The following is a 21153-nucleotide window of genomic DNA, read 5'->3' as shown; positions in this document are numbered from 1 at the left end:
GAACATGCCCGAATTTTCCGGAATTCGTTTTCGGAGTCACGTTCTATACCATTATGGCCATGTGCGGCATAGATATGAAATTAATCTCTATGTTTTCTACACTGAAAAATGCAAAATGTTCTTCGAGAGCATTAGAAGATTCAGTATCAATTTTATTACATCACTCAGCCAAGTTACGGGCCCGGACAAATCCGTTGCACCACGAACTGCAACTCACACGCGCTGCACAGGATAGAGTATACCGGATTCTCCTGTAGTAAATTAGCAGCAGTGCGACGCACAAAACTTTGACACGGTTCATAGAAAATTGTCACAACTCTTCGAACCATTTCCGATGGAGAACATAAACGATAAAAACGAAACAGTACACTTCCGACATGGAACGGATAAATTAATCAACTGACATGTTTTCACCAGTGGCAGTCGTCCCTTGTTGTTGCTGCTGATCTCCGCCCGCTTCTTGGTCTACCATCTCCACCGGAAGTTCCAGTACCTTTGGTCCGTACAGCAACACATAGGCACAGTGCCAATCGCCACCACCGGACAGCTTAAGGATCGATTCCTGGTCCACCGGGGACACGTGATCATCGTTGAACATAATCCACTGATCGTCTTTATGTCGCACCCAGCCTACATAATGACCTGATGAGCTCGATCGTCCTTGATGTGTTAAGACAGCCTGCAGTGTATAATAGCCGCTGTTGTTACTACCTAGATCTAAAATGTAAATCAACCGGATAGACAATAAAAAGATTATCAGTTTAACCATCCATCGAGTGCTGAAACGCTCAATGCACATGCAGCAGTAACTTACCATCTTCGAAGCAGTACGGTTGAGGAATTGTCTTGGGTTTTTCCTTTTCTAGTTCGGCCTTGGATTTATTCTTGCCCTTTAGCGTACGCTCAACCTCTGCGTTGGATACTTCGTTAAATTTGGCACGCACCGGTGCCAGCTTTTCTTGCAGTTCCGGTGTGCACAGCTCGTACGCATCGAATTCGATCGGGAACTTAATATCCTTCAGCACCTTCGCGTTAATGCCCTCCTTGCCCTTGTACTGGAATCGAACGAACTGCACTGTCAGGTAGGCCGGCAGACGACTGATCAGCGACTGAAATAAATTCAATTCAAAATAACGCATCCATTTAAGTAATATTACATCAAATGAAATCATATTTAATACGAGAACTGTTGGTGTAGTTGGTGTAAATTGGGATATCTGCTCAACAATCAGTCGGAGGATCGGCACTCGTAGAAATGAATTATTGAACGACCAGAGGTGGATGTCTACAGCATCTACTTGCAGGATAATGTTTGTACTACTGTAGAAAAAGGATATGGGGTGATTAGCTGTATTCGCCACGTCGGAGATTTTAAGTACCTGTATTTCAAATATAATACGGAAACAAGATTGTAGTAAAATCGATCATACGAAGAATCTAAAATGTAAAGCAAAATGAAGGCAATGTTTTCTTGAAAATTTTATTTCTGAAAAGTACCCGACTTTCCTTTAGGAGACTCCCACGCTGAGTGGGAAGCCGAATAATTCAAAACACTCTTATCCTTTTTCTCGCTATTAGATCAGGATCTGTTTTGACGGAACCCTGCTAAACTGCATTGTAGTATGCAATTGCCGCCATCGACACATCTGTGTGTATTCTATTCCGTATTTCATATCTTCCTGCACTACATTAATATTATAACACATTTGTAATTAAACGTATAGAGGGCGCGCGCTTGACAATGGAGTTCATGTGTACAAGAAAAGGAGAAAATAAATGAAAAATTGAAAAAAAAAAACACTTCCTAATGGATATTTTCGATGAAATATGAGTTCAGTAAATGGGATGCCTGACTGATACAGCTTATAATAAACATGTTGTGTCTTAATGCCAAATTATGATATTTCTTGCAACTGCTCTGTGCTGTCCGTTACATTATGACATCAAATAGATCAAATAAAACATCATAATTGCACATGAAGAAAAATGACCCCCGCTACTACTCTCTCTCTTTCTCTTCTCAAATGACTTTTTGCTATGTACATTTTTTACCTTCTTCGGCCATCCTCCACAAGCCATGCGTTGTTTTAATGTTCTGATTCTGACTGGAGGACTTAAGCATTTCAAAAATGTTTGTACATAAAATATTACTTTCTTTTAATCTCCCTGCTGTTCCTTGTCGATGACTTATGAACCTTGCACAATATACACATGCAACATATATAAATTGTTTCTCTTGCCGGTGATTGGAAGGGAGTTTTTTATGCCTCTCTGGATGACTTCCCGTTCCCGTGCGTGGTGGACCACAATCGTTTGCAACACTGGTTTATGCTACACTACGACGTTACATCCGCAACGTGCATTTGTTTCATTGCGCGCACACACACACGCGCGCTAGGTTATTAATGATGTGACCCTAGATGTATGGTGTAGTTTAGATTATGTACAGTGAAGTTGGAATTCTTAAAAAAAATTAATCTTACTTCCTAAAAATGACTGTAACTCATATTCTTCACTTTGCTCTAATGCTTGGTGTACTAATGTTACTATATTCGCACATCGATACTTCTCCTACATGTGTGAGAGTACAACAAACTACTTTTTTCGACTATTTCCTTCACCATACTGCGAAATGCAACCTTGTACTCTATCTGCAATAATGGTTGGTCAAAGAATAGTTCTTGAAATGGGGACCAAAAACCTGAACCGAAGGTTGTGCAAAATCAAACATTGAAGCACACACGCGCGCACACACATACACACGATGGAGGCCGATTGATCGATGGTGGACTTCATGTGGCGCACATCATGTTGATATCTCTTGAATGATCAAGACTGTTTTTAACTATTTGAATAGACGTCCTACAATATAGGGGTCATATGTCTGCCACACTGTTTACAAGCATACAAGACTCGATCTGCTGTATCTGGATGTTATTCTCATACTTATCACGTTTGCTTCGTTATCTTGTATTGTTCTGTTCCTTCGACTCAGTAAAATCTATACAATTTCTGGCCTAAACGGTGTCTCTCAAATGTTAAATGGCAAATTGTGTGTGCTTTCCTCATTTTTCTTCGGTATATATGTGGGTGTGTGTGTTGGGGGGGTCTCAGTGTGTGCCCTAGTAACCGTATTGTTTAATCCGTGTAGATTATGTACTGCGACGCATCATTGTCGATCTCGACCGATTCCATCTTCACAAAGGCCTGAGGTGGCAAAATACCCGACGTCGTGTGATGCGGTGACGCGGTCTGCATTAGGCTCTGGTTTCTACTGCTGCTGCCACTGCTACTGCTGCTGCTGTTGCGTTTTGCTTTCGCGTGTGTTAGAATGTGAGATTTGAGGTTGGTGGATTGGGCGAATTTCTTGTTGCAGCCATCGAACGGACACACGTACGGCCGATCGCCCGTATGTATCCGCACGTGCGTTCTTAGATTAAAGTCCAGCGAAAACCGCTTGCCGCAACCTTCGAACGTACACTGGAATGGTTTTTCGCCGGTATGCACCAACTGGTGGCGCTTTAGCTTCGAACTTTCGACGAACGATTTACCACATTCGGCACACACGTGTACCCGTGGACCGTGCGTGTGTAGATGCTTCCGCATGGCCGAATTGTCACGGAACATCTTGGTGCAGCCCTTGTGCGGGCAAGCAATGTTGCGGTCTGACACGTCGGATGATTTGCCACCACCGCTGCCACTGTCACCGCCGAGTATTAGTCCCGGTCCGTCGGACGACAGCATGTTGGCGGACGAGCTGGACGATAGCTTACCGCTGCTACCTTTCGTTTTGTGTGCCGGCCGAGTAAACTCGCTCAGCTGCTTCGGATCAGAGAGGTCGATGCCTGGTATACTGTCGCAGTCCGGTGTTATTTTCTTGCCCGTCATGTACTCCGTGTAGTCTGGGTCGATTTCCGGATTGGAACCGTCATCATCATCCGTACCGGACGCCCACATCGTCACACTGAACTCGCCCTCCATCGTTTTGATCTGCACCTGCTTCTGCTCCCAGCGGCGCCGCTTATGGTTCACGTCCAGCTGCTCCACAGCCGTTAGCCCGTGGTGATGGTGGCTGTGGTGGTTGCTGTGGTTATCGTTCGCCCGAATCCGATTCATCATGCCGCCGCTGCGGGACTGCTTGAGCGACTTTCGCTTCCTGGACGATGGTCCCGGGGTAGTCGTTGCCGACTCGATGTAGATTTCGTTCTCCAGATTGATGTCCCCGTACACGCACATCGCATCGCCGGACGAATCCAGCACCTCCTCGTGCACTGCCTGTCCAATGTCTGGTTCGTGGTGCAGTATCTCCTCATCATCGTCCCCGTGGTGCAGATGGTGCCCCATCAGTCCCTGCGAGTCTTCCGTTTCGCACGTTACCTCCTCGTAGTGCCCATCCACACCGCCGTACTGATCGTAATCAATCTCGGTCCCGAAACCGGCACTTCCGTCCACCACCTCCACTATGTTTGCATCCGGCACTTCCACCTCCGACATGATGTTATCGTGATGATGATGCGGATGATGGTGATGGTGGGAGGACATCATCAGTAGCTCCTCCAGTGGATCTACGTAACCCTTCACTTTTCCGTCGTCGTAGCCCCGGTACTCCCGGTGCACGGTACTCCAGCTTCACCAGCTTAACTTCCACTGTCCGCAGTACCCTGGCGAAATTATCTGTTCGCCTCGGAGACAATCCAAAAGCCGCAGACACCCCACGAACAACGGGATCCTTCAGCAGCACCGCCGTGTCCTTCACACCAACACACGCACGATCAGCAGCAAAGCGGTACGTACACACACAACATTCAATCGTTCTGGCTTTAATCCTTTATCCTTCTTTACAACACTAACACACAACAAACTGCTATCGCAACGACGGCGACGGACGACGACGACGACGACGACAGCTGCTGTGCGTACAGGTCTCCTTTGTGCACAGAGGGTACGATATGTTTGAGTGTGTGCGTGCGTGATCCTTTCTGGTGTATTCGCTTGGCGTTAAATACTGCTCCCGTTCCGTTGAACACTTTTTATCAACACACTATTTTAATCTTGTACCGTAAAAATAACGTTCTATTCCTGGTGTGACGACGATCTTACATATATTTTTAGTTCTTGCGATGCGCCGTTAATGACGTTCCCTATTCTAATCACAGGGCTGGATGCGCCCAATGCAGGTTGTTGTGAACCGAGAAGGGATAACTCATTTGCCTTAATTTTGTTTCATACGAGTCAGTTCCACAGATCGGCTTTCGATGTTCGTACGCACACCACCACAAACAAGCTCATATTCTGTACGTGTAGAACCAACGTTCCGTGTGTGTTTGCCTCACACCTGCGAGATGAATCCTTTCAACTGTTTTATTCTTCCCACATGCTGCGTATTGTCCTTCACCGCTCCAAGAACGTAGCCAATTATGATAAATTCAAGTATTGCCGCGAATAAAGCAGTTTCTGATGCAGCACAAGAAACAAACATTGGCGCACTTCCTTCTCCGTTCTTCTATCTTCGCTACAAATAGCGAACACACACCAGCGCACCGAAACCGCAGAACACTAATAATGCCCCTTCGCTATTTCGATCCGTTCCGCTTGGCTTTTTACAGCAATGCGTGCGAAACTATTGTCCCATTGATGTAATCACTTTACGGCTCCTTTTCTGCACATTGGCCACTTGCAATGCCAACCGAGTGACGGTCGCTGCTGTACCTCACCGTGGAAGTACCAAATATTGCTTTAAATGCTGACAAAAATTCACGTTTCCAAAATAAAGATGGCTGCCTGGGTAGAATTTCTTCCTCACGAGAAGACAGGGAAAAAATGAGTGCGTCTCTGTTCGCTCGTTCGGGCGAAATTGTTAACCATTTTCGCCCGCATTCGTGCAAGAGCGAGATAGCACGATCAAGACTGCTCGACTGATTCGACCGGTTTCGAGCATGAGAATTTAGATTTTATTTAATTAAAATTGTATTACAGCACACAATTCTTGTAAAATGCTGCTAAATTTTTATGATTTTTTTTCACCATTTGTCACTATTTTGAGAAAAGTAAGAAATATGTAAAAAAAATACAATACATCACAACAAAATGCAATCATTCAAAATGTTACATCTAGCCGTCTCGCTCTACCACGGCTGTCCATGTTCGAACCCAACATGGCGGACGCGTTGAATTCTTGTTCGAATTCAATATGGCTTCATGTTTTGAAAAATACTCCTGCTTCTTTCCAACAACGCAAGGGCTTTGTTTTTGTACGATTTAATCAGTGTAAAATGCCAAAATCGCATTCAAATGCTTTTCTAATCGAACGAAGCATGATTTTTGAAACCATCTAAATTGTGCTAGTCATGCTCACCATTGATAAATGAACCGTATTTTCAATACGCCGGATCCGATGGTTTTCCTCACCCCCTTTTCGGGGGGTATAAAAGGAGGGAGACGCACGTTTGTTTGTTTGCATACAATTACGCTTTGCGCAAGATGGTGTGTGTGCAGACGGCGAGCGAGATTGTTGCCGAAACGGACAGAATTGGACGAAAACAAAGCAATAAAAATGCACCATACTCGAATTTACAATGCCGTGCAGCGTAAATCGAGTAGATATTCGTTTTACAATATTATTTACAATATTACAGAAAAAAATAAAAATCTTTTACCCGATTCACTAACCAAATAGATTATGTTTAAAGTTCTATACACTTACCGTTTTTGAGTAGACAGCATCACGACCTAGTGATGGGGACATTTTGGTTAATTGTTCTTTAAGTCTCTGTAACAAAACAGAAAGTCCGCAAAAAGATTATTTTTTGTTCTGAAGCTGTCCCCGTAGCATCTCGGCAATAGGCACATACCAATCGTAATCCCGAGTGCATGTACTTCACTTCGGTGGAAATGAAACAGCTAAGCTGCAGGAAGTTTTCTTTAGATTTGCTTACGGGCTCATCTTCGGCCTCGGTACATTTCATTTGCACGTCAAATGAGCCACCGAACCATTGGTCAATGAACGAACTGCAAACCGGGGGAGAAAAAAAAATTGGTGAACAATTTTCCTCTTCAATCCACAGCCAAACCTGATTCTACAGCACTTCGACTTACCTGTGTTTTACACTTTGGTCGACCAAAAGTTTCTGTGCCGGAAGCTTTTGCTGCAGCATTTTCAGTAGTTCGGACCAATATTCGTTGGCGTCCTGCTGACGGTACGTACCGTTCTCGCCGGTTTGAGAGAAGCTCGGAAATGCAGCGTGAAACCGTTGCAAGAAAAGCACCGGTGTGATCGAATCGTTTCTACGTTCCATATCCTCGAAAAGGTTCTTCATTGACATGGTAATAGCATGTGGTGAGGCCAGTCCAGCCAACCCGGAGGCACCGCTCGTATCTTCCTTGTATTCCTTTAATGCATCTCGCAGCTCACGCACCGATCGCAGACATTGCAGCGTGGCATTCATGTAGCACGTATTGCCCAGATTCACCAAACCGGCGGGAGTATCGAACTGCATGCATACAAGGGAGAAAGATAATGTACCAAAATATGGGGGAATCTGCTTCCTGGCCACATCACTCATGCACTTACAGCTGTCGCAATTTCGTTTTCATTCATGTCTTCTATAAATTTCGGCTTTTCCACTGGTTCCTGAGGGACTTCTTCCTTTGTGCCCAGTAGCAACAGAGTGGCACCCTACAAATAAAAGAAAAAAACGCTCAGCATAAACTTGCGTCCGTCCGGCAACTTTATGTGCATTGGCATGTGATTCATACATTCTTGATCGGCATATTCCACTCCTCATCTTTCAGACTTATTCCTTTACACAGCACCTTCTGACGATCCGGTTGCACACCAGTCAAGGCAAACAGTTGTGCCTTGAACAGCATCGGCTCTTCATCGGTGTTGACTTCGACATCTTTAAAATTTTCCTTACCCCACTTTACATTCACTGAAAAACAAAGCAAATGTCCAATCAAATATGCTTAATCATGGTTGTTTTCGTTTTGTACAGTGCTAAATAAAGTCTCGCTGGTCACCACAAAGGCTATTAAGTATCTTCTTTACAACCAGCTTCATCTAATAAACGTTTAGCAATGGTTTTACCTCGCCAAACATCCAAAAAAGCTAGTATTTATTTATTTAAACTGCTTCAAATCTTTGTGTACACCATAACCTCAATTGCGAGAACTGTCACCAGCGAATAACTGCGGCTAAAATATCGGTTTCGTACGAAGAATCTATAGTCTGTGAACTCACCCGTAAACGAAGGCATTTCTATAAATTTCGATCCTTTTTTAAGTGCTAACTAGCGTTTAGATATTAGTTCCGAAATGGAGAATCGTTTTACAAACAAACCCAACTGAACTGCTTTGGATCCGACGATAGCAAACTGGTTTTATGACAAAGGCTGAATTGGTGAAGATGCGTGTACACCGTACACAATACCGCGGGTTGTTCGAATATTTTGACATTTCCTATTCAGCACACTTTCGGTTGTTCGAAGATTTAATCGTTCGCATTATGCCCGTTTTTTATGCTTTCTTATGTTTATTTTATGTGCTTTCTTCTATATTATATACCTACCTAATATATTCCTTATTCTTTCATAGCGTAAACCAACATAAAATGTTTTATTTGCTTATTTTTGCAGGAGTCATGGAAGCGGGATATGCGATGCTTGTTGACGCAGAATGTTCCATAAGCTCTATATTTAAAGTTAGTTTTTCATTTTCTTTCTACATTAAGTATACCTGAACGCCTGGTATTTGCTGAAATTTAAATAATTTTAATATGAAGTCATACAAATAGTCGAATAAACCATGCTATGTGCTGCGTTACGTCAGCTGCTTCAAAATTTTGCTGAATGTCAATCCCGCTTTACAACCTGCCTCAACAATATAAACAAATACAATCTGCTGTTCAGTAGGGTTTCTCCTGTTTTCGCTGGCTGGAATCTTCTACCCGTAAAGACGCGAATTGTTTGGTGTATCGTAAATTATGAACTATCTACAATGAGTTCCAAACATTGCCGTATATGTTACAAATCCGATCAGGACGATCTAATCTCGGTACGACTATTGCTGGGCAACATAACGATCGAGGAGATGATACTGAACATCACAAGCATTTCCGTGTCTAGTGATTGTCGTTTGCCGCAAAATATTTGTCTGCAGTGCTTAGATCGATTGAAAGCAGCATACGATCTACGCCAGCAGTGCATCCAAACGAATGATCGACTGTGTGCCGAATTAGAGTAAGTAAAGCGCCTTTTCTTGTCGTCAACAAAACGTGTGATAATACTTTTCATTTTACTTATATAGATACAGCCGGGATTTGCCAAATACTGTTGTTGAGCAGAAGACACAAACTATACCCCAATCCAGCACAGTATCAGATGGGGATAACAATGACAAAAATACGGTTGTTATTGAGATAATTGATGAGGATGTGGTGCACGAATCAAGCAATGAACCTGACCAGATAGAACACAACATTACGGCACATTATATTGCCATCAAAGATAGAAATTTTGCTTGTTGTGGGTGTGCCATGGATTTCAGCTCACGGGATGAGTTAGAAGAGCACGTAGTGCGAACGCATACGAATGGTAAAACATACCCGGAACAGCGTGTAGAAGATGCTAAAGAAGAAGATCCAGAGGCAAACGAATCCGTACAGAATGAAGAGTACATTCTGGAGGATTCCACTGATGATGAAGTTGAACTGTCCATTGATATCGATTTCAGCGATGCTGAAGAGGAAGAGGCAGCCGATGAAACCGATCTGGATAGTGAGTTTGAAGAACCAACGACGATGAAATCCGCCGAACGCATAGAGCAAGCTAGCATACAAAGAGCATTGTGCCTTATTCCTGGAGAGAACTTGCTGCTTGTCTCACAGGAGCAAGGGTATGCGATCGTGGAAATGCAACAGCATCGCTGTTGCTGCTGTACACAACTGTTCCCGACCGAAATGCAGCTAAACAACCATTTAGAACAACGAGCGCAAAACCGAGATTCGGACGGTACGCGCGAACAGTATGCTTGCGAGTACTGTGGAAAACAGTTTACGTGCTGGTTGGTGTATGTTTGTCATAAGCGCATGCGAGAACAGCGACAATTTTACATGTGCACGTTGTGTAATGCGGTGCTAGACTCGCAGAAGCGAATGATATCGCACATGCTCATATCGGATGAGCATGCGAACCATTTCAACGTTTCCCGGGAAAGTATCGTGGATCGGTACAGAGCAATCGCACTACCCGGAAAACGGTGCTGTTGCTGTAAGAAATACTTTGATGACGAAGAGGAGCGGATGAAGCATATGCAGTACGCGCACAGTCTACCATCGGCGAGAAGTTCCTTTGATAAGTCAACGAAACTACCGTACTGTTGTAGTGCTTGTGGCCGACGATTTCGAAACGAGCGCCTCGTGGAACGTCATCTGCAGTATACGGTGGACATTTTACAATATTACTGCAATCTGTGCGACTTTGAAACGTACAATCCAAGGCGCATGGAACTGCATCTTTACTCTGGACTTCATCGAGATACGTTACCGGTAACGGTTGAGCTGAAGCCACTGCAAACGAAACCATCGCCCTCGCAGTACTGCTGTTTCGATGGATGTGAACAACATTTCCAGAATGAGCCGGCTCTAAAGCAACACATAAACCTATCACACCACCAGGTGTTGGAAGCGAACCGAATCCAGACGAAAAAATTGAATCGAATTCTGCAATCGCAATCGTACCACGAATGTAACGTTTGCAGCGTGCTGTTCAAGTCGATCGGTGCGTTGCAGGCACACCAAGCACCAAGCGCCCGGAAGGGCTATTTGTGCGTAGTGTGTGGCGTATCAAAGCGAACCCGTGCGGCATTACGCGTCCACGAACGATCACACACCGGTGAGCGACCGTTTCGGTGTGAGGTTTGCGATAAAACGTTCCTCACCAACCGTACGCTTCTTTCGCATCGTAGCTGCCACATCACGGGCCAGCATAGGTGCAAACTTTGTGGCCTTGTGTTTAATCGAAAAGAAAATCTTAACCGGCACATTATGCTCAAGCACGGTGAAGCGACGATCCAGTGTGACCTTTGTCCGAAGAAGTTCAAAACCGTTACCGTGCTGAACATACACAAACTTTCGCACACGGGCGAGAAGAGGTTCAAATGTCGGACGGAAGGGTGTGACAAACGCTACATCACTGCATGCGATCGACGGCGGCACGAGATGTCGGTGCATACGTTCGAGCGGCCACACAAGTGTTCCTTCTGCAATGCGGCGTTCATCCGGAAGCATCAGCTGACGGTGCACGAGCGACGGCATACGGGCGATAAACCGTTCGTGTGTCCGATCTGTGGGAAGGATTTCGTTGAAGCATATCCGTTGCGGAACCATATGCGCAACGTCTGCCAACAAGCGTTAGTGGAGTGAAGGTGGGATTGGGTGTTACATAAAAGCAGAATTGCACAAACAAACTGAATCTGATTTTTTTGGGACGACGTAAGAGAAATATAATGATAAGGAAGAGATGAAACGCTATTTTGACTTCATCCGACATACTCACAGTATTCGTCACTCTGCTGTGTATACGAAAAAGGAAGAGCTAGGACACTAGGATACTAGGACTGCGATTGGCTCTCCTTGTATCAGAAAGGATTAAACAACGCAAACGGCGAGTGATTTGAACGCGTGCAAAGAGATGAGCATGTGTAGAGATGATTCTTCACGTTGCACAAAAGATTCCGATTGAAATAATGTGTTTGATAAACCTTTTTTCCTTGAGGAAGAAAACCTAAGAAGAAAAGATAACTTGAAAATAAGGAAAGGATTTATAACTCGTTTTGTTAATGGAAATAGAAAATAAACAAAATCCATTGTCAAAGAAAACAAAATGAAACAACAACGAAATATTCATTTAACTAAGCGTTGGTTTACTATATTTACAAAAAAAAAAGAAAAAGACAACTATGTTCCATAACCTATCGTGGAGCGGGGAAGTGGGTAAATATACAGTTATACAAAAATTAAAGACGAAAAAAAAACACATAATAAGGAAGATTTCGTTTGCATTGGTCGCCTCTAAAGCCACACTCACAGTTACGCTACTTAAAATAATAAAACGAAACTAAACCAACCCGAGAGGGCACACTGTGTTTCCCCCGGGGGGCGTTACGAACGTTTTACCTTTTTTTCATGTCTCTTCCTATTCCCATATCCTTGAGAAGACTACGTAATTTCCCGATGATTTAAACACTAAACATCATATCCCTAGCTAATAGTTAGCGTAAAATGAAACATGAAAACCCTAACACACGTGTTGCTTTTTGCTCATCCTGCACCATATTTCCCTGCACACACACACGCGCGCGGGCGCCCACGCAGACACAAGCATGTGGACGCAATCAAAAAAAAAACACAACAAAACGCACGCAAACTATTCTTGCTTTTTTCTTTTGCCTAGTCTACATTTATTTTACGCCCACAATTGTCCACAAATGAGAACAATGTATGGTTTTGGGTATGTGCCATGAGCGCTTTTTAGTGCTGATAAGTTTTGTTTTTGCTTTTTTTTCTCTCTCTCTCTTTATGTGCACTTGGTACTCTTCTCATCGTAATCACATTTAATTTCAACATAATGTGTAGCTGCTGTCGATTTCTTCATATCGTCCTTATTATCGAATTGTAATATTGAACAGGGTTTATAAACTCTTTTCTCGCATTCTCGCTTTATCCTCTGCCTAATCTGGAAGCCAATTGGAAAGGGGGGGTGTGGTGTGGTGGGGTTTGATGGAAGTTTTCTTTTTTAGAGGTACACGTTAAATTTATGTTACTTACAGCTACATCGCTTAAATGGCTAAACAACACATATAATGGAAGGGGAAAACAATTAAAAAAGAAAAACAAATCCTATTCAAATCTGCTCGCCCCACCAATTTCCCCAACAAAACACGGAAAAACGCATTGTGAGTGTTACGAGTTGGTGGTGCAAGATTTCGTTGAGTTCCTGCCGCCATTCGAAGCCAACTGTGTTTCTCTGTTGGTACTTCTGTTGGACCATTTTGTGTTCGTGTGCCCATCAACGTTAAGACACGTAAATAACTCGTCCTTGGTCTTTCGGTTCTAACAAAACAAAAAGGATATATCAGTAAGATCATTCCGGGCCATTTTCCCCAGCAGCGCGATTCTGAATCATATCTTAGCTAAACACTTAATTCGTATTTAAAAAAAATCTAATGGAAACCAAAACAAACAAAAAAAAAACGGAAGAATAATCAAGCTGTTTCACAGTTTCCACACACCGTCAGACCCTCAACTCTTATACAACTATTAATTGTTGCTACTAAAAATTAAACTATCTGTACAAGTATGGTTCCGGTTATGTTTGTGTTGCAGGTTGTCTGTTGGATCCTAATTTGGAGCGGAGTGGAAACACACACGGTGCACAAAACAAGTAATCATTATTTATATGCATATATATATCGGCGCCATTTTAATTGTCCCCTAATTGAGGCGTGGGCGGTGCTGATTCTATAGATGAAGCATCATTTTCCAACATTTTTTGTCTTTTCCATCCGGTTATTTGAATTTCATTGCCTTTTTTTCCACGGTAGACATTCAGCATCTGATTCTCTTATAAACTCTGAACGCGTTAAAAAAACGTAGAACAAATCAGATTGGCACATAGTAAGTTTTGTTTGTTTTTGTGAGTAAGTGAAAGTTTTCCGGCGGCCTATTCCAGGTCCATCCATTCCTCCTATCTCCATGTCGAACCATCTTCTAATGTACAACTTTGCTTTTCCGTTCCGTCTCCACTACTGCGTTCAGTCAACTCTTCCTAATCCTAAGTTTGAATTTTAACAGCTTCGCCGTTTGTCAAGGGGACGAGACCGGGAAGGGAAGGGAAGGGAAAAGGGCTTCAGTACATTCCAAAGTGAAGTGGGGAAAACGGAGTAACACGCTTAACACAACTTATTGAACGGTGGTAATGATCGGTAATTGGTGTGTATATGTGTGGTTGTGACGACATATCAAAGGAAAAGCACGGAACGATACGCGAAACGCGATGATGGCACACAGACCTTCTTCTTGTGGCTTTCTCCACCCCAATGCGGATGATCCTGTTTATACTGGCTGAGATCATATGCTGCTGCTGGTTTCGCGTACCATCCTTTCCTAATCCCGGCGGCCGGTATCGTCGCTCACTTGTAGTACATCGGTTCGGATTTACTTAGATCCGTTGGCATCATGCTGTCGTCGTCACTTTTCACGTGCATGTGATGATGCTGCTGGGATGCTGCTGCAGCAGGATGTGAGGATGATTCGCTGTTAGTGGGTGATGGTGTATCCCGCTCCCGATCGTGCGGTTCCCGATGATCGTGCTCGCTAGTACCGCTCGTACTGCTGCTTCGGCTACCGTTTCGCGCAGAATGGTGGTGCTGCGGTTGATGGTGTGCATGTGGAAGCTGTAGATGGTGGTGGGTGGGATGGTCCGGTTGATCGTCCTGTTGGTGACGTGCTTCGGCTGCAGCCGCGATAGCAGCCGCCGCCGCTGCCTGTGCCTGCAGTTGCTGCTGATGCAGGTGGTGCAGATTACTGCTGATCGTGTGCAGCGATTGCGAATTAATCGACAGGGGCGTTGGTGAGGATGGAGGCGACCCAGCTTCCGATTGTTGTTGCTGCTGCTGCTGTTGCTGCTGTCGGAGCAGCTGAATTGTCGTCAGTCCGTTAGCGTTTCGTATCAGTCTGCAACCAGAACATAAATCAATCGATTAAATCGGTTCTAGGATGGATGGAATTCTCCAGCACAACTTACGGATAGCAATCGGTACCGTTGACCGGCGATCCGTAGCTAAATTTGCGATCATTCGTACTGAGATCGGTCGGTTTCAGGTCGTCCAGGTCGGTTTCCATCTTAATGTTACGATGGTGCGGGCCCGAACCATTTTGTACTGCGAGATGATGCGAATGGAGTGCCTGCTGCTGTTGCTGCTGCTGCTGCAGGTGATGGTGATGGTGCAGGGACGATGGCGATGACGACGACGAGGAGGACGAAGGCGAGAGCGGTCCGTTTTGAGATGCAGCAGCGGCAGCTGCCGCGGCAGCCAGATGATGTATGTTTGCCCCGTTCGGGAGCAACGACATCAGCGAATTGGCACCGGATGATCCATTGCTGGCAGACACTCGGTCACCGTTACGCTCGCTACCGTTTCCAGACTGTGCTGCAGCAGCGGCTGCTGCGGCCTGGCTAGCTGCCATCGTTTGCCGCAACAGTGAGATGTTTTTGATGCTCTTTAGCTCCGTCGGATTGCGGAGGAATCTGTTAGGGGTTAACGAAAATGATGATTAGTATCGTGTGTTGGAGAGAACTGTACTGTAGTAATAATGCACTAATACTTACTGGTAGCAGTGTCGTTCGCCCTGCACCTTCCGGAGTATGTTGACACGGTAGTAGTAGCGCAACGCGCGCGACATCTTATCGTAGTTCATCGAGAGATGGTTCTTCTGTTTGCCCCACAGCTTCGCTAATCCGGCCGGATCGACAATCTTAAACACGCCCGTATCACGGCACTTCCACGCGATGTAGCTGCTGTATCGCTGGCTCGGATCGTTCAGCAGCTGCTGCAAGAAGTCCCACAGCAGGCGGCCGTCTGAAAGCGAACCGGACGAAACTGGAGGTGTGACAATGGTGGGGACGGGGACGAAGGTTTTGTGGTGTTTTGGTTTTTTTTTGTGTGTTTGTGGTGATAGCGTAAAAAAACATGGGTGAGTACATATTCCCGGTTGTATGTTTTTTAATGTGAAATTAATGTGAAAGATGGGAAGGTGGTAATTGTCTCAGACGGGGATAAGCCATTTTGCTAAAACATGGTCTTATCCTCGTCGAGAGGAGTAGTGTATTTAGTGTTAGGTAGTGAGCGAAAGAGCTACCCCAGCGCCCACAGTGGTAGCCCACATAGCAACGCGATCGTACATTATACGATTTGGAGCTACTTCACTCCGCTCTTTTTTGAGAGCTGACCCAACACTAAGTGTAGTGTGCGTGGCTTGTAGGTAGTGTCGCGCGTAGCACCGTACACCAGAGATAGAAGATAGGGGATGATGTGAGCTAGGTTGGACAACTTACTTGTATTTGGTTCCGGACTGTCAGGGAAGAACTCGCGCTTGACAGGTAGAAACGCGCCGGGCGTGCTCGGTGCAGAGTTGGATCCAGATGAACCCGACGAACCGGTACCATTGGATGCGGCACCCTTCAGACCGAGTACGGCCGCGGCCATAGCTGCTGCGGCAGCCGCTGCATTGGAAGACGCACTCGTCGAAGAAGCACCGACGGAAGAGGATGAGTCACGGTCGCGTGCTGATGATCCACCATTGGTGCTGGAACCGTTTAGCAATGAAGACACCGGATATTGAAGAGTTTTCGTGTCGAGTAACTGCAGCTGACCAAGGTGTTGCGTTTCCTTCGAGATCGGTGTCAGGGGCGGGCTCTGCTGTGGTGGATGCGTTGCGATCAGGGGTAATTTGCTGTCCGGGTGTGATAGTGGCAGTGGATGGAATCCATTCCCGGTAGAACCACCCGTTGTCGAGGTTGCACCAGAACCATTGCCCACGGTTGTGTTATCTTCGTCCGAATCGGATTGATTGCTGACGCTGCTGCTGGTACTACTTGCTGCGCTACTGCTGCTACTACTGCTGATCAGACTGTTGCTACCATTCGCGGCCGATGCTCCGTTCGTGTTGGGACCGGTACCGTTTCCGTTGGTGCTGCCACCACTCCCGGCACTTCCGTTCGTAGAAGATGACGAGGACGATGAGGATGATCCAGCACCGGAGGACTTGGATTGTTGTTGTTGCTGTTGCTGCTGCTGAAACACATTCTGCTCGGCGTGGCTTTGTGAGGGCGGACTACCGGCTTGCGAATCAATCGACGGTGCCGGGCTGAGTGTGACCGAGTTGGACGCGGCCATAAACTGCTGCAGGTGCGAACTGTGGAAGAACGGACTGTCGGGTGGTGCAAGTGCACTCCAGTTCGGAGTCGGCGGATGGCTGTGCGGCGAGAGCGGGTAGCGACCGGTCGGTGTAACCGGACTGCTCGGCAGATGTCGGTGCAGCGTCTGTGCGTCCCGGATCAACATCTGTAGCACGTTGTGTAGCACATCGCCGGCGCCGGGACTACGCTCTGCCAGATCATTCTTTGTCAGGACACACAACGCTTTACCGTTCATTTGGAAGAGATCAAGATCGAACTTGGGCAGATCGAACTCCCGTTCGCAGAAGCGCAGAAATATGACCACCTCATCGCGGCCCCAGATGCGTGGGTCCGTGTTAAGCTGTGACGGAAGTTGTGTCTTTAGATCGGCAAGCGGGCTTGGTGGAGCTGGCGGGTAACGCCATAGCAGCTCTGAATTCCACAACCCTAGCGGTGGTGGTGCATTCAGCGGCGATAGCGGGATCGGTAGTAGCTTCATGGCGGCGGCGGCAAAGATGGCTGCAGCGGCGGTGGACGGCGGTTGTGTGGCGCTGGTTACTACGTCCTGACCGGACACCGCTGCACTGCTAGCCTGATGTTCACGAGTGATGGCTGCAATTGTGCTAGTATGCTATCGAACGATGCTGGACAATTTCAGGAGACGCGATACATCCAGAATTTCTGTAGTTATCTAGAAAGGAAAAAAGGGGAAAAAACAATCAATTAGTTTCAATGCGAAAGAAATCAAGCTCTGTGAATGTGAAACTGAATTCTGCATAGGCTAGAGAATGCCTATTCCCAGGATCTCTCCATTTCTTGGACAATTATTGATTTTATTTGCAATGGAATCTCAACTTAAGATCGCAATAACTTTCATAATGATCAACCAAAGTGATCCAAACACTGTTATAAGTAAGTCGTTCTTCACATTCTATTCATCTTCTGAAACTTCAATAAACCCAGAAATGAGGATTTGAAAGGTGAAAGATAGCGTGCACCCATTACCACTAGGGCTGGTCGCCATACTGATATTAGTTATGGGTTTATTTTTCACTTTTTCTTGGACGAAGGGTTCGAACACAAGATCGAAGTCGGAAAGTCTTTCCGTCCGATCCCTCCCAGACATACAGGTTGGACAGTACCAGAAGAGCACAACATACAATACCAGAAGAAGAAGATCTGACGATGATGTTCATCTAAAGATCGTTCGCACAAGAGAAAAGGGGTAGGTTTGGGAGGTTTGGGAGAGACAAAAAGGGGGTGAGAAAGAAAGAACGTGAGAAGAAGAGAATGTATTCAAATAACATCCGCTAGTTCAGGTTTTCAGCGGAAATTGATTTTTTTTATGATATGTATAAAAATATTTCTCTCCAACACCACACCGGTGGATGATGGTGCCTGCGTTTTACTTCTTGGGTTGGTTCTCTTTCGTGTTTCCACCGTTTCTTTGCGCCTTCGCTTCCACACCACGCTCACACTTCTACCATCCTCCGTTCGGAAGGGGGCACAACAACAAAAAATAGGGACCCGGCAGGAACATCTCTCGTAAGAAAAAGAGGTCGCGCGGGCACAGTTTTGTTTCACGAGACATGCCACGCGGATGATGGTGATGATGATGATACTAGCTGGAGCTTATGCTGTTCTCTTTCTCTTGTTTTACTCTTACTCCTGTGCCCGTCCCATTTCCTGTGTAACCGACCTTCCCAGCAACACCGGAGCGGATGACCTCGGCTCTTGGCGCTTAAGTTTTTACTCGTAGCTTAACTGAAACGATCTTCGCCCTGCGGGGATTTGTTTTTGCCTGACCCGTACAGCCGAAGGTGTAGCTATCCTCCAAGAGGATCGCTAATTATTTTTCACATCATTGCTTTTTAAACACTCTATGTAAGATCATGAGATGATGTAAAGCAAAGGCACAGGAATAAAGAGACGAATATGAAAGATGCGCTGGAAAAATGGAATTGGTTTTCTAGTTCATTTTGTTTAGGACTATCATGAACTGATAGTCTAGAACTGAACCTCTGTGAGAAAACTCTAATATGAGATTTTGAAATTCGCAATTGGAGAAGGGTATTCTTTTACTATACTCACTATCAAACTCGAAGAAAGGAGATATAAAATAGCATTTAGGAAGCGCATGTTATTCTAATCGATAGAAGAAAATCAATCGCGCGATGGAATTGCAAATGGTACACCTCTCCGGCACGTCTTTCCTTTTTGGGTTCACCTTACCGATGACACAATTGAGCATCGGATCTCTCTCCATGCCAAAAAACACACGATTCCAATTCTTGTTCTCGTCCATAGCCGAAAAGACCGTGAACCTTTTACCGCTGCTAGCTTAGCTAGTTTACTGTGCAAGCAGCGATGTTTTTGCTTATTCAAATCCCAATCTCACGATAAGGAGGAGTAGCAATAGGAACGAACAAAGATCCGGGAGAAGGAGTGAGAATGAGTAAATGATTAGAATAAACAAACCTGAATTTTAGCACCAGCTCTAAGCGACAAACAACCAACTTCCCATGAGAGCATACTAAATTTTGGAATTAAAGATTAGAACTTCCAGCAAACAAACGGATCCGGAACCGAGAATTGAGAAATGGAAAGATCAGGCGAAGTAAAAAAAGAAAACAAACGACAAGCGCCAGATCACCGTGATCTTCTTTTGGACTGGATGTTGCAACGGTTTGCTAACTCCCCCTTGTGTGCTATCATCTCCGTAGCGGAAATGCTTGTTCTGGTGCAATCTTGCACATTATCTTTCCGCACTACTCGGCGGTCGCGTAGAATTCTTCCTTTTCTCATCAGAAACAAAAAAAAAACAGACGAACAACCATCATCATCATACACGGAGAGATTCTATTAATAAACGTGTGCATCTCGTTCGTGCACAAGAACCAAAACTCATTGCACAAATCGCAAAACTCTCGCACATACACACACACTGTGTGTTTCATAGTCATAAAGCAGGGTGCACAGCAGCAACAGTTCCGCTAAAGCGCATTGCACTTACACCCCCTTCCTCACACCGTTCCTCACTCTCCACCCTTATGGTGCGCGATTCATCGCATGCACTTGCACTTGTGCCTCGAATCATTTCAGATCGTTTCCCGTTTTTATGTTCCTTCGCCGCGTACAGAAACGCCGTCCCGAGAGTACGTACAAGATCGCAGAGTCGTAATCGCTAAACCTCGATCAGGAAGTGGCATTAATGCACATCTTCTTGCTCTTTCTCACACTTTTCTTCCCAATTAAGAACACGAAGAATAAGAACGCATCCGAATGCGTATCTTGCAGAAAACATTCTTTTCCGATCGTTCTCCTTACATCGGTGCAGTAGTCTTGGGCAATTTCCCTGGGAAGGGGGTTACACAGAACTGCATCAACCGATGTCTGCACAGACACACGCACACACACGCAATAACATTCCGTCGAAGGATTCGGGAGCGAAAAGAAGGTGGAAGGCCACGATCATTCGTCTCGTGTCGAGGAATCACGGAAACAGAGTACTCGTTGCCCGGCCGTTTCCACTCTCCAAGTTCTTCCCTTCTTTCCGGGTTGGAGCATCGTTCGCCGTGAGTGGTGCTACAGTTTCCTTTTTTTCCCACACGCTGACACTGTTGTGATCGAGAAAGGGACCCAGGGACGAATTTGGTGCGGATCGCCGCTTCTTCTCATCTTTCTCTGTGATTCTTAGCTGTACCAGGGTTTTTCAGATACTTTCGCAAATCAGTCACCATTTATCGCAGTATTTTCAGTTAATTTCACAATGCCAATGGATGACATCGAAATTGCGCTATGTCCTGTATCTGCAATAGTAGTTTTTTTTTATATTATTTTCCTCAGTTCCATTGTCAAATTTGTGAAGCTTTTGTTTTATCATTTGAATATATTCTGATATTATTTTGCTACTGTTAAAAACTGAAGAACCCTGTGTTTGTGTGTCCGGTTTGAGGTCTTCCTCCGTGAGACGTGAAAAGAAGGAGCAGGTTGTAAAGCCAGAAACAGAAACAGCCTATACCGGAACGTCTTTCGATATCTTCTATATCCCCAAATGAAGGGATGAAATGGAACGCTTGGAGGATCGGAGGATGGGGACGTATGCTGTGTGGACCAAGAGCTGTAAGAGCAGCAGTAAAAGGAGATCTGGAGCGCATTCCTTTCCGTTCCAGCGGAAGCAGATGATCTCAAGACTCAG

General features: G+C 45.3%; 4 protein-coding genes across 10 annotated transcripts in view; 1 reads left to right on the top strand and 3 right to left on the bottom strand.

The window, feature by feature from the left end:
- Positions 1-131: 131 nt before the first annotated feature.
- Positions 132-8434, bottom strand: LOC125763463 (ubiquitin carboxyl-terminal hydrolase 14). The gene is made up of 8 exons (XM_049426685.1): positions 8240-8434; positions 7756-7931; positions 7571-7675; positions 7096-7490; positions 6852-7008; positions 6704-6769; positions 815-1109; positions 132-717 (listed from the first exon to the last, which is right to left on the bottom strand). Exons 1-8 carry the CDS (start codon positions 8253-8255, stop codon positions 392-394), a joined length of 1536 nt encoding a protein of 511 aa, XP_049282642.1. The 5' UTR covers positions 8256-8434; the 3' UTR covers positions 132-391.
- LOC125763478 (transcriptional repressor protein YY1-like) lies at positions 1467-6049 on the bottom strand. The gene has a single exon (XM_049426716.1). It carries the CDS (start codon positions 4543-4545, stop codon positions 3139-3141), a length of 1407 nt encoding a protein of 468 aa, XP_049282673.1. The 5' UTR covers positions 4546-6049; the 3' UTR covers positions 1467-3138.
- A 167-nt stretch (positions 8435-8601) lies between the features above and the next one.
- LOC125763402 (zinc finger protein 845-like) lies at positions 8602-11909 on the top strand. Its single transcript, XM_049426583.1, has 2 exons — positions 8602-9236; positions 9304-11909. Exons 1-2 carry the CDS (start codon positions 8803-8805, stop codon positions 11417-11419), a joined length of 2550 nt encoding a protein of 849 aa, XP_049282540.1. The 5' UTR covers positions 8602-8802; the 3' UTR covers positions 11420-11909.
- Positions 11899-21153, bottom strand: part of LOC125763398 (ets DNA-binding protein pokkuri) — a 41523-nt gene continuing 32268 nt past the window's right edge. For 6 of the 7 annotated variants that reach the window (XM_049426559.1, XM_049426554.1, XM_049426556.1 and 3 more), the window contains 4 exons: positions 16113-17646; positions 15387-15657; positions 14802-15305; positions 11899-14731 (listed from right to left, as the gene is read on the bottom strand). In XM_049426559.1, coding sequence (XP_049282516.1) covers positions 14188-14731; positions 14802-15305; positions 15387-15657; positions 16113-17454 — 2661 coding nt within the window. In that variant the 5' untranslated portion in view covers positions 17455-17646 and the 3' untranslated portion in view covers positions 11899-14187. The remainder of the gene's footprint in view (positions 14732-14801; positions 15306-15386; positions 15658-16112; positions 17647-21153) is intronic. The other variant, XM_049426562.1, reaches the window with a different exon arrangement.

The sequence above is a fragment of the Anopheles funestus genome, chromosome 2RL (assembly GCF_943734845.2).
Source record: "Anopheles funestus chromosome 2RL, idAnoFuneDA-416_04, whole genome shotgun sequence".
NCBI lineage: Eukaryota > Metazoa > Arthropoda > Insecta > Diptera > Culicidae > Anopheles > Anopheles funestus.
This window is presented reverse-complemented; position numbering and strand designations above follow the sequence as displayed.

Coding starts and splice junctions, on each gene's coding strand:
- LOC125763478 (XM_049426716.1), bottom strand. CDS start 4,545: ATGATGTCCTCCCACCATCACCATCATCCGCATCATCATCACGATAAC.
- LOC125763463 (XM_049426685.1), bottom strand. Junction 1,110..6,703: donor ATGCTGTCTACTCAAAAACG/GTAAGTGTATAG, acceptor AATTTATTTCAG/TCGCTGATCAGTCGTCTGCC. Junction 718..814: donor ACCGTACTGCTTCGAAGATG/GTAAGTTACTGC, acceptor TTTACATTTTAG/ATCTAGGTAGTAACAACAGC.
- LOC125763402 (XM_049426583.1), top strand. CDS start 8,803: ATGCTATGTGCTGCGTTACGTCAGCTGCTTCAAAATTTTGCTGAATGT. Junction 9,237..9,303: donor CGACTGTGTGCCGAATTAGA/GTAAGTAAAGCG, acceptor TTACTTATATAG/ATACAGCCGGGATTTGCCAA.